The sequence below is a fragment of the Microtus ochrogaster genome, unplaced genomic scaffold, assembly GCF_000317375.1.
Source record: "Microtus ochrogaster isolate Prairie Vole_2 unplaced genomic scaffold, MicOch1.0 UNK9, whole genome shotgun sequence".
Lineage (NCBI taxonomy): Eukaryota > Metazoa > Chordata > Mammalia > Rodentia > Cricetidae > Microtus > Microtus ochrogaster.
In genome coordinates, this window is record NW_004949107.1 from 6,402,971 (window position 1) to 6,416,771 (window position 13,801).

Sequence of the window (13,801 nt, forward strand, 5' to 3'; positions counted from 1 at the left end):
GGGACAGGAGAGGACGGGGGGACAGGAGAGGACGGGGACAGGAGAGGACGGGGGGGACAGGAGAGGACGGGGACAGGAGAGGACGGGGGGACAGGTACAGGAGAGGAAGAGTGATGATTAAAATGTAAGCACCCATAAGTCCAAGAACTCAGTCTCGGTCTAAGCAAGAGCAAAGGAGAGCCCATTCATAAGTCCTGTCCCATTCTGAGGAAGGCATCAGTAGAATCATCTCACTGACAAAGCTGTGTTCATACAAGGGGTCTAAGCTTGACTAATACGCAGGAATAAGTCTGGCTCAGAGCTTAGCTGTCTACAATACAAGATTGCATCTGGCTACTCTTAAGTTGAGTCACAGAGGGGCTTATGAGGGTCAAATGCAGAGTGGAGTAAGTCTACTTTCACTTGTTCAGCCAGGCCAGGAAAGGCTACTCAGTGTCAGAGAGCAATTTCCTCTCCCTGGGACTCCCCAGGTACACTCTCCAGGCACAGACACACTGTGTTTGAACAGAGAGAACCTTCAGGTTCAGCCTTCAGCTCGTTCCTTAAGTTTTTCTCTATCTCTACACTGTATCTAAGAGCATCCCTGCCATGGCGGGACAGCTGGCTAGATTTAGTAAACTGCAAAGACAGAAAACAAAGGCCCTCCTCTCCAGACATGCAGTTCTCAGGATGCTGACTCTGAGCTTGGAACTAAATCTCATCGTCTTCTGCTGATTCATTGTTAGGGTATATGATCTGATATAGGTTCCCCATTCCCTGCCAGACTAGCAGCAGGTCTGGGCTACAAACACCGTCACCATGTGGTCAAAGTCAGCCAAGCTACCCAAGGTTAGCAGTTACAGGAATTACCGTCCATTTCAATATACTTTTAATCTGGTATCACTAGCTAAAATTCATAGGTGTGAAATAATAGACCTTAATAACAAACAGACGTAAAATAAAATCCTTAAAACTGGTGTCAGATTTTGGGTTAAATTTGGCTTAAATCTGTCCTATCACATGACCCCATCTATGCCTGGATTCAGTAGTTTCAACTCAGCTCCATAAACACCAATACAGTCCAGAACCGTGGTGATGTTGATGTGTTCTATGTCTGCAGTGCCCGTGGCAGCCACCACATAGCTGTGGTGCACACCTGACTTAACTGACCTGTCATTCGATTCCCAGGCCTAAGGATCCAATCCTGAGACATCTGCCAAAGTACCGTGCAAATCGCCTCAAAGACATTTCTGATTTGAGACAAATACCATTTTCCTCTATCTGGTCTGGAAGTTCAGTCATATTTTATAGTTTTTAAAATTTGGAATTTAAAAAAGGTATCTTGAGGGGCTGGAGAGATGGCTCAGCGGTTAAGAGCACTGGCTGCTCTTCCAGAGGTCCTGAGTTCAATTCCTAGCAACCACATGATGGCTTACAACCGCCTATATGGAGCTCTGTTGCCCTCTTCTGGCCTGCAGGCAGGATACTGTATAAATAAATTTTTTTAAAGGTGTCTTGATTAGATATATTCAGATAAAATAGTCATCTGAGCTACAAGATTCCAGTTGAGATTTTATTTTGTAAGAAGTGATTTAACCACCAGTTTCATGGGTGAGCAAGCCAGGAGCCAGGACCACACGTTACCCGGTAAAGCTGCAGAGAAGACTTGAGGCCCGTCAGAGTGGAACTGGGTGGAGCACTGAGGTCAGCAACATCTGTGACATTATACAACCAGCAGATGAGCTCTTCCAGCTGACAACAAAATGTCTGTGGAGATAAGAACACGAACCATGCTCAGGGCCCAGTACCACAGACAAAGTTCACATGGTGCATCTGAGTGAGCTGCTGTTGTCCTTGTCCAAAGGCTACAAACAGCAGCATGTTAGGATACAGATGTCCTTCTAGAGTTCTCTCTCCCAGGTCATTTGTCTTCACCTCTACCCCATGACTTCAGACTTCCCCCATACTTGGCTGTGTCTCCCCTCATCCGGCAATGACACCAACACTAAGAGGCTCAGAACACAGTCCTGAAGGTGAGAACGGAACTGTGGAGGAACAGCGCGAGCCCAGAAGAACAAGCGTGCCAGCCACTCAACTTTCTATTCAAAACAGCTGTTACATGCTGACCCAACAGAAAAACTGCGTATCAGCTTCGTATCACCGAGGCACACAGAATACTCGTGCTTCATGTTACCTAATTTCTCTGTCACTTTCTTACAACCACTTAAGGAGAACAATACCTCTATTTTGGGGGTATGTGTGTTGGAGGCGCTGAGACATGCTGTTGGTGGGCTGGGGAAATAACACTTATTCCAAAAGCCTCTCCTTGCTGAGCATCTTTACCTGCACACATTGCACCAGTGACGCTTTCCCCTGCCCTGTGTTCCTGGGAAGCCTCTCTCCAGCAGCTGGCTCTGAGAACGACCACCTGTCCGACGCAGCTTGCATGGAGGGGTGAGTTTTCAGCAGTCCATAAGAGACCCCAAGGGCCTGGCTGCTCATGATATTACTTTTGTCTGAGGAGTCTTTGGGATGGATAGAGTCCACAAAGCAGGGGTTCTGGACCATAGGCCCTTGGAAGGTAGCACCAGAAGGATGCTGCCTTTGGCTGGAGTCCAATGTGGGGGAAGCTGACCCATCACTGTCTGAGACTTCCAGTGAACTGTACTCCTCAGCAGCCCCAGGGGGTAGGTTCACAAGGGTGGGAATGGCACCTAAGTAGGACATCAGACTAGAAGCCTGAGTCAGCCTCGTGGGCAAGGCAAGGTACTCATCCTCACTTTCCATCTCCTCTTCTGACGTCCACGCAGGCTTCACATAGGCAGGATGCCCAACATTCCGGCAGGCTCTCTTCTCTCTCTCTAGTCTAGAAAAGGGCGGGCCCCTCTCCTTTGTCCTTAGCTGGGGAGAACCCACACTGAGGTTCTCGCCTATAGGTGGATAGATCTTTGTGTCCCTTGGGGCTGCCTCTCTGTTCTCACAAGAAGTACCCTTGGTACCTGAGGCTCTAGGGGTTGATGCAAGCTGCTTCCAAGATGCCAGGCTTATGCCATCCTGTTTCTGGGATACTCCCAAGGGCCAACGCTTAAGGCATGGCTCCGTGGCTCCAGAAAATGGCAGGGCAGGCACTTCTGCTGGTAAGTGTGAGATGTTAGTGGGTGACTTGAGAGTACTTGCTGCGGAGGCAGAGAAACTGTCCAGATCTACGCCTGAGTCCTGCATGACAGGGTCAGCCAGTACATGACTCTCAAGTTGCTTTGGGAGCTGAGGCCCAGGCCTCAGTGGGTAAGTGTAGTCAAGCAGATCTTCATACTCTTTATTTGGGTTCCAGAGTGGGGAACTGCGGTTAGGAGAGGGAGGTAGAGAATTTGGCAGCACACAGGCCCAGTACTCTGCCTGAAAGGAGAGCTGTCTCTTACCCAGGCTAGTAGCATTACCCCCAGGGACTCCAGGCTGTGGTGACCACAGGGACTGAGGCTCTGACCCCACCACAGAGGGGGCTCCGTGGGGTACAATAAACTCCTGAGAGGAGACCTTGGCAAAGGAGCTACTTTGAGGCTCTGCCTTCTCCTGGTGATCCTGGAGACTGTTGCCCATGGAAGAGGCAGAGATGCTTCTGCTAGAGAGCTGAGGAGCACCTGGGCTCACCGTGGTCTTCCATTGTGATAGCAGAGGGAAACTTGAGACATGAGGTTGCTGGCTGAGGCCCAAAACTTGAGGTGACTCAACCAGGGACTGGTTGTCTTCACTGTCAGTATCATGTTCTGAGCACACAGTTATAGTTCCAAGGACTTTAACCCTCTGATACAGGTCCTGGGAGGCAGGAAGTTTGTTTTCCTCCATCTACAACAAGGGGAAAAAGCAAAAGCTGAGGTGAAAATAAGCAAAGTTTTTTTTTTTTAAAGATCAGTTAAGGTTGAAGGAGGAGTGTGGGGGATATCAATGAAAACAAAGTAGTTCTAAGGATCCTATGGTAAAAACCTATTACTTAATATACTTATCTAAGAAGACAAAACAAAGAAACAAACAAAAATGGAAAGAAAGAAAGATAGATGGATACATAGATTTGCTTGTGTGCCCAGAGGAGTATTCAGGCAAGATTTCAAGGCTGCTGCTGTTAGTGGTTGGTACCAATACTCATCCTACCCTGGGAACTCTCCGGCAACTGATCCTGAACCCATCTTTTCAGAAGTTAAGTCACTCACTTTGTGAGAGCAGAATCCAAGGCAGTTTTGCATGCAGAAGCTGGAAATCAATGCCTCTCCTCTGATGATGGGTCCGCATCAAGTGAACAAGCCCTCCATCAATCACCACCTCTGACAGGAGATCCAGCAGGCTCCACCAGGGTGCACTCTTACCAAATGAGTCCCTCTGTCTGGACTTTTAATCTCAGGGAGTAACTTACCCCAGAGGAAGACAATAACTAACACAAGGACTTCAGAACCAGACTGAACTCCTATTTGTACCACCTTCCAGAAGTACAGCGAGACCTTCCCTCCCTACCCTGGGGAATGGACACAGCACCAGCACTGCCTCCCTAAGGAGGCACTGAGAAAGCACTAAGAGCCCCTCATTAGCAGCGTAAGAACAGAAACCACAACCTCTTTTAAGAAACACCCACTTCTGGGCTTGCTGATTTGCTTCTTGACCCAACAAACATGATTTACAGGTGCCAGAGCCCCCTGTTAACCCTTGCTATCAACAGGTGCTGTTCTCTCCCAGTCAGGCGCAGAGCCTTCTCACAGGACAGGGCTCCAAGGACAGAGAGAGACCAATGCACACATCAAAGCTGTCCCTGGACCTCGGTAGATTGAACATGACGTTGCCAGAGCCAGGAGGAGCAGATTACTGATCATTCTCCTACTACAAGGACTTAAAAGATTCAGAGACTTGCCTTTGGCCTTAGAACATGGCTCTCATATAATCTCCAGTCCTGGAGACCAGAGGCACTGCTGCCCGCTAAAGGAGCTTCAGGGTTCTGACAAGTCCCAAGAGGATTTAATCTGGGAACCTCCAGCCCCCTACCAAGTCCCCTAGAAGCTTTCAGATTACCAAATCAGAAGCAGGATGAGGGTCCCTCATTAAGAGACCCTGATTCTAGTCCTCTGGTCAGCAGGCTCCTGATGAGCCTCAAACTGTCCTTAAGAAGTCCCCAGTGACTCTGAACAGGAGACATAGCACAGAACCCCCTGCTGACTTCAAGGCCCAGCTCTCCAAGTGAACCTGTGAAACAGGATCCCATGACTCTCACCTTGCAGTGGTGGGCAGGAAGTAACTGTCAAGAAAATGCGGTGCACACCCAAAGGATACCCTGGCTCAGTTCCAGCTTCAACTCCTCAGTACTTACGTGGCTTCCCGCAGAGTGAAGGTCTCCAGTCCCCATGCTGGCAGAAGGAAGTGGGCCTCTGAGGGTAGGTTTAGACCTATCTGCTACTGGTTCTCCGCTGGCAACGTGGGCCTGTGACAAGAAAAGTCCAGAGATGCAGTCAGGGCCAGCCTCAGCCCTCCACAGTGGCCCTCTCTCAACTTCCAGATGCAGGGGTTGCTGTGGCTTGAGTCCTGGGGGCAGCAGCTCCTGTTCCCCAGAGTTCCACCTGCCACAGGATGGGACCTTCGTGTTGACAGAGGCGTCTGTCTCTGCCACATCTTCACCTAGAGCCATTGAGTCTTCCCTAAATTGGGTTTCCCTTGAAGCCTTCAGGAACCTACAAAGCAAGGGAAGCAGAGAGAAAAATAATTTCCTTCATGTGTCCTGAAAAAACCTTGACTTTAAGTAAAGACAGACTTACTTAAGTAAGGAACAGTGACCACTTCCTTGGGGGAGTATCAAGGTCTGGACTTTCCTCAGCCCAGATCCTTTCACACAGATGCCTCAGTAGAGTTGGGAAAGGTGTGACCAAACCAAAGGCTTGTACAGGTTACTGCACAAGGTCAAAAACAAGGCAACAGAAGACAAAAAAAAGTATTGTAAGCCAGCTGACCTGGGTGGATGGCACACTTTCCTTGCCTGAAAGCTGACGGGAGAGGAGAATTACATGGGAGAAGGGGGAGTGCAGATCAGCGGGCGCCTTCTCCCAGGTGGAGGTTTGTGATTAGAGACACATCTCATCCTAACTGCCTGCTCAGGAGATACTTGGTTCTGCAAATCTCAACACAGGTCAGTATTTCCTAGGGCTATTCTTTTCACTAACTAGGTTCCCATGTGCTGTTCTGGACATTACACAGGGACAGACCAGAGGGAAGGGTGGCTTCACAAACCCCTCTTGTGATTACCAAGCTCACCCAGGTGAAATGAGATGGGCTTGAGCACAAGACCGTGCTTCAGTGTGCAGCACAGATGTAATTTCAGAGACAGGACGTGGGCCCTGCATATGTCGCCTCTTTACCCAACCTCACTGAGGTGTCCAGCTGGTCTTTGCCATGCACACCCTCCCCTCAAGTGGTTCTCTTATATTAATGGCTTGTCAGTCAGCAACTTGAGTCTTCTACCCTGGAGGAGACCAGGTACGCCTGGGTTTCCACTGGGCTCAGGAGGATGCTTCTAACTATTCTTGGTGGGAGGAGACTGTGGGAATAGGAACCACACCCAGACTGTGGACCAGGTGAGGCTTTTGATCCTAATGACCAATGACCAGAAACAGATCAGCACCCCTTCTCAGGCTGTCTTAGTATAAGCTGATCCTGGCAGCCTCAGGAAGCCATGGAAAGCCGGGTAATAACAACTTCATGAGAGAAAGAAGGAGAGCACCCCAGGCAGAGTCATGGTGAGGGGCAGCTGGGGAAAGAAAGATGCAGCTGCATCTACAGAAGACCTAAGAAGACAAGCTGGCATCAGCAGGCTTGGGCACTGGTGGGATGATGGGCAGAAGTCTGACCTGAAAGGACATGGAAGTGGGGACAAGTGGACAGAGAGCCATCTGCGGAGCACCAGGACCAACCTCAAGACTCAAACCTGGACAGGAACAGCCTTATTTCCCCCAAAGACTAGAGGCAAAGTGTGGAAAAGGAAGTTGTGGTGGCAGCATAGGAAGCTGCCAAGTGGGGTAGAGTGGCCGCATCAGGCTCGTCCTGCTTGGTTTCAATACCAGGAAATGCAACCCAGGTGGAATATGACATTTCTGCTCCTCCCTAACCCGGCACATGGGGCTCCGGGCCATTCTGAGGTGACTTGAGAGAAAAGCATGGACTATAAACGCAATCAGCTCGCTCTTCTAAACACCAGCTCCTTCACGGGTTTATCGGGCTCTGACCTGTTTTCCTTTTCTGGTAAAAACAGCACCTAACCTTTCATATAGCAAGGAAAGTATCGCCTGGCAATGTTGTGCACACCTTTAATCCCAGCACCAGAGGCAGAGGCAGAGGCAGAGGCCAGAGGCCAGAGGCCAGAGGGCAGAGGGCAGAGGGCAGAGGGCAGAGGGCAGAGGGCAGAGGGCAGAGGCAGAGGCAGAGGCAGAGGCAGAGGCAGAGGCAGAGGCAGAGGCATCTCTGTGAGTTCGAGGTCAGCCTGGTCTAGAGAGTTCTCTCTGTGAGTTCGAGGTCAGCCTGGTCTAGAGAGTTCCAGGACAGGCTCCAAAGCTACACAGAGAAACCCTGACCAAAAAACAAAACGAACAACAAAAAACAAGCCAAGTATTTACCACTGAAAAGTCCTACAAACACAGGCAAGCAGTGCTGTTAGTTTTCGTGTATGACTCCTATCACACGATACATATACAAACACAAATATCCCCACACATATGCCTTTGTTATGAAAGTGCTGAACAGGGCAGCTGCTGGTATATCCTGGATCAAAGAGCAGTCCTCCTGTTAGAGAAATCCATTCTCTTTAACCACGATGGGCACACGAGGCAGTGAAAAGGGGAGACCTGCCTCAGCAGTCAGATCCACTAAATCAGCTCTGACTATTAATGGGGTGACAGGTAAAGCCAGATTGCCTCATAGCCCAGCCCTAGAATCTCGTGCACACTGTGGAGTCAGGTTCAGAGCTGTGTGACTCCAGACCCAAGCGCTTGATGACTCAAACAAGGATCAAGTGAGAAAACAAACCAGAAGGCACCCAGAGCAGCTGCGGGTGGAGAATGGCGTGCAGAGTGCTCAAGTTCAGACGAGGATTTCCATGGAGCCACATCCTCCCCTTGTGGCTCTTTGAAAAACTGCACATATTATTATTTTTGTGTACGTTCATGTGTGTCTGTGTGTGTGTGTGCGCACAAGTGTGGGCTCACAGAAGTCAGAAGACATCAGCTCTCCTGGAGTTGGAGTTAAAGGCTCTTTGACAAGGGTTCTGGGGATAGAACTTGGGTCTTCTGAAGATCAGCAAGCACTAACTGCTGAATCATCTCTCCAGGCCCCGCATCAGTTTTGGTAACTACAGCTGACCCTATCAGCTGGAGAACCTACTTATCACTTCTGACTGTTACTTCTTCCTCCATTTCTAGAACCTCTCAAGGGTCACAGCTCCATTATGCCCCTAACAAGAATGGTGTTAAGACTTGGTCCTGCAGTGAAATAAAGCTGAGTAAGGCAAGAATCAAATATCTTTAAAAAAAAAAAATTTCTGCATGTATGGATGTGTGCAGATGCATATGCCATGCCATACATGGAGGTCAGAGGACAATTTGTCAGAGTCTGGTCTCTCCTTCCGCCATGTGGGCTTCCAGGGATCAAACTCAGGCTATCAGACTTCTTTACCAGATGAGCCATCTCAGTGGCCCCACTTTGTTTCAATGACAAGTTTTTAAAATTTCTGTCTTGCTCTAGGGAGGCAGCATGGAGAGCTATGAGAGCTGTCAAAGGCTGCTGAGGAGACCGTAAGATAACCTAACATAGGTTATCCAGCTGTGGGGTCTGATTGAGAATGGCCCTCACAGAGGGATCTGAATGCTCGCCTCCCAGCTGGTGTAACCATTTGGGAAGGATTAGGAGGTGTGGCCTTGGTAAGGAGGAAGACTGTCACTGGATACCTCCAGCGTCCATGCCAAGTCCAGTCACGCTCTTTCCCTGCCTCCAACTTCTGGTTCAGATGTAAGCTCTCAGCTACTGCACCAGTGCCATGTTTGCCTGCCTGCTACATGATTCCCACCATGATAGTCACGGATGCACCTTCTGGAACAGTAAGTAAGCCATCAATTAAATGTGTTCTTTTATAAGCTGCCTCGGTCATTGTGTCTCTTCATAGCAATGGAACAGGAACTAAGACAGCAGGTAAAGTCTGACATTCGGAGCGGAGTTCAAGCCCAAACCACATGGTGGGAAGAAAGGAACAACTGTAAACTGTCCTCTGGCCTCCGCGCACCACCATGGCATGTGAGCGCCCACACCCACGTCAGCAGTGTTGTCTCATCTTCAAGAGAACCCAAGTTCTATTCCCAAGAATAGAGCACAACTACCTGCAACTCCAGCTCCAGATCTGATTTCTTCTGGCCTCTATGGGTCCATACATGTACATGCGCATGCTCTCACATGCAGACACATATACATACATACAAATAATGATACGTGCAGTTTTTCAAAGAGCCACAAGGGGAGGATGTGGCTCCATGGAAATCCTCGTCTGAACTTGAGCACTCTGCATGCCATTCTCCACCCGCAGCTGCTCTGGGTGCCTTCTGGTTTGTTTTCTCACTTGATCCTTGTTTGAGTCATCAAGCGCTTGGGTCTGGAGTCACACAGCTCTGAACCTGACTCCACAGAGTGCACAAGATTCTAGGGTTAGGATGTGAGAGTGATCTGGCTGCAGAAAATTAAGTTTTTTTTTTTTTTTTAAAAAAGGCCTGATGTTCAAGATTTTCACCGAAACAGCACTTTATAGGTGATTACTGTCCCAGTTTGCACACTCAAATTCTTTACAACCTCATTTATTAGTCTGCCTGATAAACCATGCTCTCCCCTGCCTTAGTCACTTGTCTTGTTGCTGGGACAAAATGTCAAAAGCGGCCTAGGAGGTTGGGTTTATTTTGGCAGAGGTCAAGAGTGCGGTCTGTCCCAGTGGGGCAGCTGTGCAGGAGACACCTGGGCTGCTCTTAGACTCCTGCAGCAGGGAGCAGAAAGGAGGAGCAACAGCACTCCAGTTCCCTCCTGCTCATCCATCTGGGACCTAGCCATAGTTAAGGGGCACCCCACCTCAATTAGCCTTATCTAATAATCCTAATAATCCGTATAGGCACACCCAGAAGACTGTTTTCTACATGATTCCATATCCTGTCAGGTTGACAACAGTAACCATCCTAACTCACAAACACACTTAACTGTTCACAGCCATCTCATTATGCAAAATACATTCAGTCCAACACACAATTCCAACAGTTTTTAACCGTGTACCTGCTAGGGCCAGAGGGATGGCTCTGGGCTGAAGAGCACTGACTGCCCTCTTTTATTTGTTGTTTTTTGTTTTCGAGACAGGTTTCTCTGTAGCTTTGGAGCCTATCCTGGAACTTGCTCTGTAGACCAGGCTGGCCTCGAACTCACAGAGATCCGCCTGCCTCTGCCTCCCGGCTGCTGGGATTAAAGGCGTGCACCACTTCTCTTAAAAGGACCCAGGTTTGATTCCCAGCATTTACATGATGGCTCACAATCATCTTTAACTCCAGTCCCAGGGATCTGATTATCTTTTCTGGCCTCCACAGGCATCATGCATACATGTGGTATACAGACATACACGAAGGCAAAACCTTCGTGTGTGTGTGTGTGTGTGTGTGTGTGTGTGTATGTGTGTATGTGTGTGTGTGTATAACTGCTGATTCTCTTCTGAAACTCAGCAAATCACCTGTGAGCTCCTGTACAACTAAAACCGACGTTCTATACTTCCAGTATACATAGATAATATATATTCCCATTCCCAAAGGAAAGAATTGGGGAGACAGCAAAGAATACGATCAAACAAAGACCAAATATAGCAGGGCAAACACCAACTCTTACAGCTAGCTTCATGGGAGCTGGCATCTGGAGCCCATTATGGAATACTTCGGGTTCCAAAGGCTTGAGTAGCCCTGCCCCCCAGATGCCTGCACAGCCTCTCTTGAGTAGGATCTAGTCCACACAAGCAGCTTTCCTCTGCAGGGGTACCATGATCTCCGCCAGCATAGAAAATAAACAGTGAACTCTGCCCCTTTTTCTGAGAAAGTCCTGTACAACACACAACTGCCAACCGAGGGGCTACCCATGCTTTAACATCTTCCAGAGCCCTCTAAAATTCACCACTAAACCCCTCAATTAGTCTCCGGAACCTGTAGAGGTCACAGGATCTGCCAGATAGCATTAGGAGTGACCCAGTGGCTTTCTCTTGTCCCACAGTAAAACTATGTTCAGCACCATGTATATGCTAACACTAGGGGACACCTGATCTTTCCTGTATCTGCTGTGTCACCCTCAAGCAAGCTTGTTCCAGCTGTTTGGCTTCTTCCCACTCATTCCTGTTTAGAGCAAATAGGAGAGGGCTGGCAAGTGGGAGACGGGGCACTGTTTCACTTCTGTCTAACTTATTCAAATAGATGAATAATTCACCAAAAGCAATTCTCTGAACAAAAAAAAAAAAAGAAAAAGAAAAAAATTCCTGCAATGGTTCTTCAAATCACAATTCCCTTGGAAACAATTACATTTACCCACAGTGTCAGCACTTCTGCTCTGACAAGTGCTACCCCTGCACCCATGGGCCCTGACAGCCACCTCTGCTGGCACAGATGCCCCTTTCAGTCTGGGGCCTCCGTGAACTCTCACAAGACACACAGGTACAGAGAGAAATACCACAAATACCAGTGCAGATCGTGTTTAACGAGCAAGAGAGAAAAACCGGGCAGCAGGGCACGTGGCTTCGAGGTTTCTGAGAGAATCAAAGCAGAGGCCAAGCTAGGCAGGATGGCAGCATGAAAGAGGGTAAATCTGGGATGACAAAAGAGAGGGTAGGCTTGAGATGGCCAAGGCAGGCTGGCTGCATGCAGGGTGGATACCAGGAAAATTGTGGCCATAGATTTAAAAAATGAAGAGGCAGGTAGGTGACCAGTTGTTAAAGCAGCTGCTATTCCACCCACTCCCTCCCTGGCTACAGGTCCTAAAACTCCCAAGCCTCTAGCTTGGCTAAAATACCCTTGGAGTAGGTGACCTGGAGCTCTGAAGATAAAATCAAAGCATGGATTAAGATGTCTCCTGTGACTTGTCAGTGATCACATCATCCTCTCCAGGACTCTGGGGCATCAGTGTATCTACCCCTTCTTCCTTCTGGGATTTACATTTCTCTTAAAGAGGACAGAATGGAAGAGTTTCCAGGGCCCTAGAGGAACTTGTGGGTCTCTACAGATCACTGTGTGGGGAGACCAGTGTTTGTCCTCACTTTCTCAGACATTTACTTGCCTGTTGGCTGGCAGGCTAGAATTACCCAAGTCTCACAGCAGGGTAAATGTCCTATCAGAAGTCTGCAGTGGCTTTGGAGACGTGAAACTGCCAATCTGTAATGAGTTTGGCTGAGTTCCGGACTACCTACACAACAATGCTGAGGGCTGACCACCTCATCAACAGGTTCAAGTTCTGCCCCTGGAGCAGAGCAGAAAAACTACTTCTGTTAGCTGAAGCGGTTCCCACAGGCTCCGGGGTTGTGGTTTATAGGACCTGCTCATACTCCACCAGGCTTCGGTAATCACAGCACTAAGTTAAAGGCCAGCAAAGGGGGTGAGGCAAGCTGATTCAACTGGTAAAGGCCTGTCACCAAGTCTGATGACTTGAGTTCAATCCGCAGGACCCAAATGGAGGAAGGAGAGAAATGCTCTCACAAATTGTTCTCTTACCACCATAGGCACGTGTGCCAACTCTGACCCCACACAAAATAAATGGCTGACTTGATGGCGATTCCTGGGGAGAGCTAGAGTGAGGAATGGCTATGAGCAACATATGTTGAATGTGCCTATGAACTTTCCTTTTTAAAATTTATTTTAGAAGTTTTACTTTTGTTTTATCAGTGTTTTGTCTCAATGTATGTCTGTGCATCACATGTAAGCAGGACCTACAGAAGCCAGAAGAGGGTTGGAGCCCCTGGGGGTGGAGCTGCAGACAGTTGTGAGATACCATGTGGGTGTTAGGAAATGAACCTGGGTCCTTTAGGAGAGCAGCCAGTGCATGGAACTGCTAAGACATCTCTGCAGTCACTATATGAAATTTTTAAAATATTAAAAAATTTAAAAAGCTTCAAGCTTGTCCTCTCCTGTGGGTGCTGCCCTGACACAGGGGTGGGCAGTGGTGGCTCAGGGCCTTTTGCATACTTCGAGTCTCTTCATGCTGCAATGGAGGACCCCAGGGAAGGGCCTGGGCAACATACACGGAACGCTGCAGGGTGAGACGGCAGAGGGAGGTGACTATGACATGCCCTCACTAGAGAAGCACGCGATTGCAGGATTGAAGCTTGGAATAGTTTACATGTCCCTACTCCTGCCAGGCGAGGAGATCCCAGAGCTGGAGACTGATGTGGGTGGGTGACAAGCTGTCAGTGTCATGGGGCTGTGGTTGTTAAAAACCTACTGAGGCCTTTATCTTCCTCTAGGCCTACTAGACAAGATCTGGGGCATGCACGAACTGACTCAACACTCCCAGAAGGGTCCTGACCCAGGTGACCAGGGCTCCAACAGGACACTACTGCTCCAGCAATCTCACTGTAGGAGCAATAGTGGGCCGGGCCTAACCACAAGCAGGGCTTCCCATGTCTCTTCACTTGACCCCTTAGTTTTTCTTTTTAAAAAAGTTATTAAAGCCGGGCGATGGTGGCACACGCCTTTAATCCAAGCACTCAGGAGGCAGAGGCAGGCGGATCTCTGTGAGTTCGAGACCAGCCTGGTCTACA

At 48.9% G+C, this 13,801-nt stretch overlaps 1 protein-coding gene across 1 annotated transcript in view; it reads right to left on the minus strand.

Annotated features, from left to right (window-relative positions):
- The window catches only part of Cep68 (centrosomal protein 68), a 32,061-nt gene that overhangs the window by 11,667 nt on the left and 6,593 nt on the right, over positions 1-13,801 (minus strand). Inside the window, exons 2-4 of the mRNA XM_005366452.3 lie at positions 5,327-5,684; positions 2,323-3,822; positions 1,624-1,746 (exon numbers count right to left, since the gene is read on the minus strand). Coding sequence (XP_005366509.1) covers positions 1,624-1,746; positions 2,323-3,822; positions 5,327-5,641 — 1,938 coding nt within the window. The 5' untranslated portion in view covers positions 5,642-5,684. The remainder of the gene's footprint in view (positions 1-1,623; positions 1,747-2,322; positions 3,823-5,326; positions 5,685-13,801) is intronic.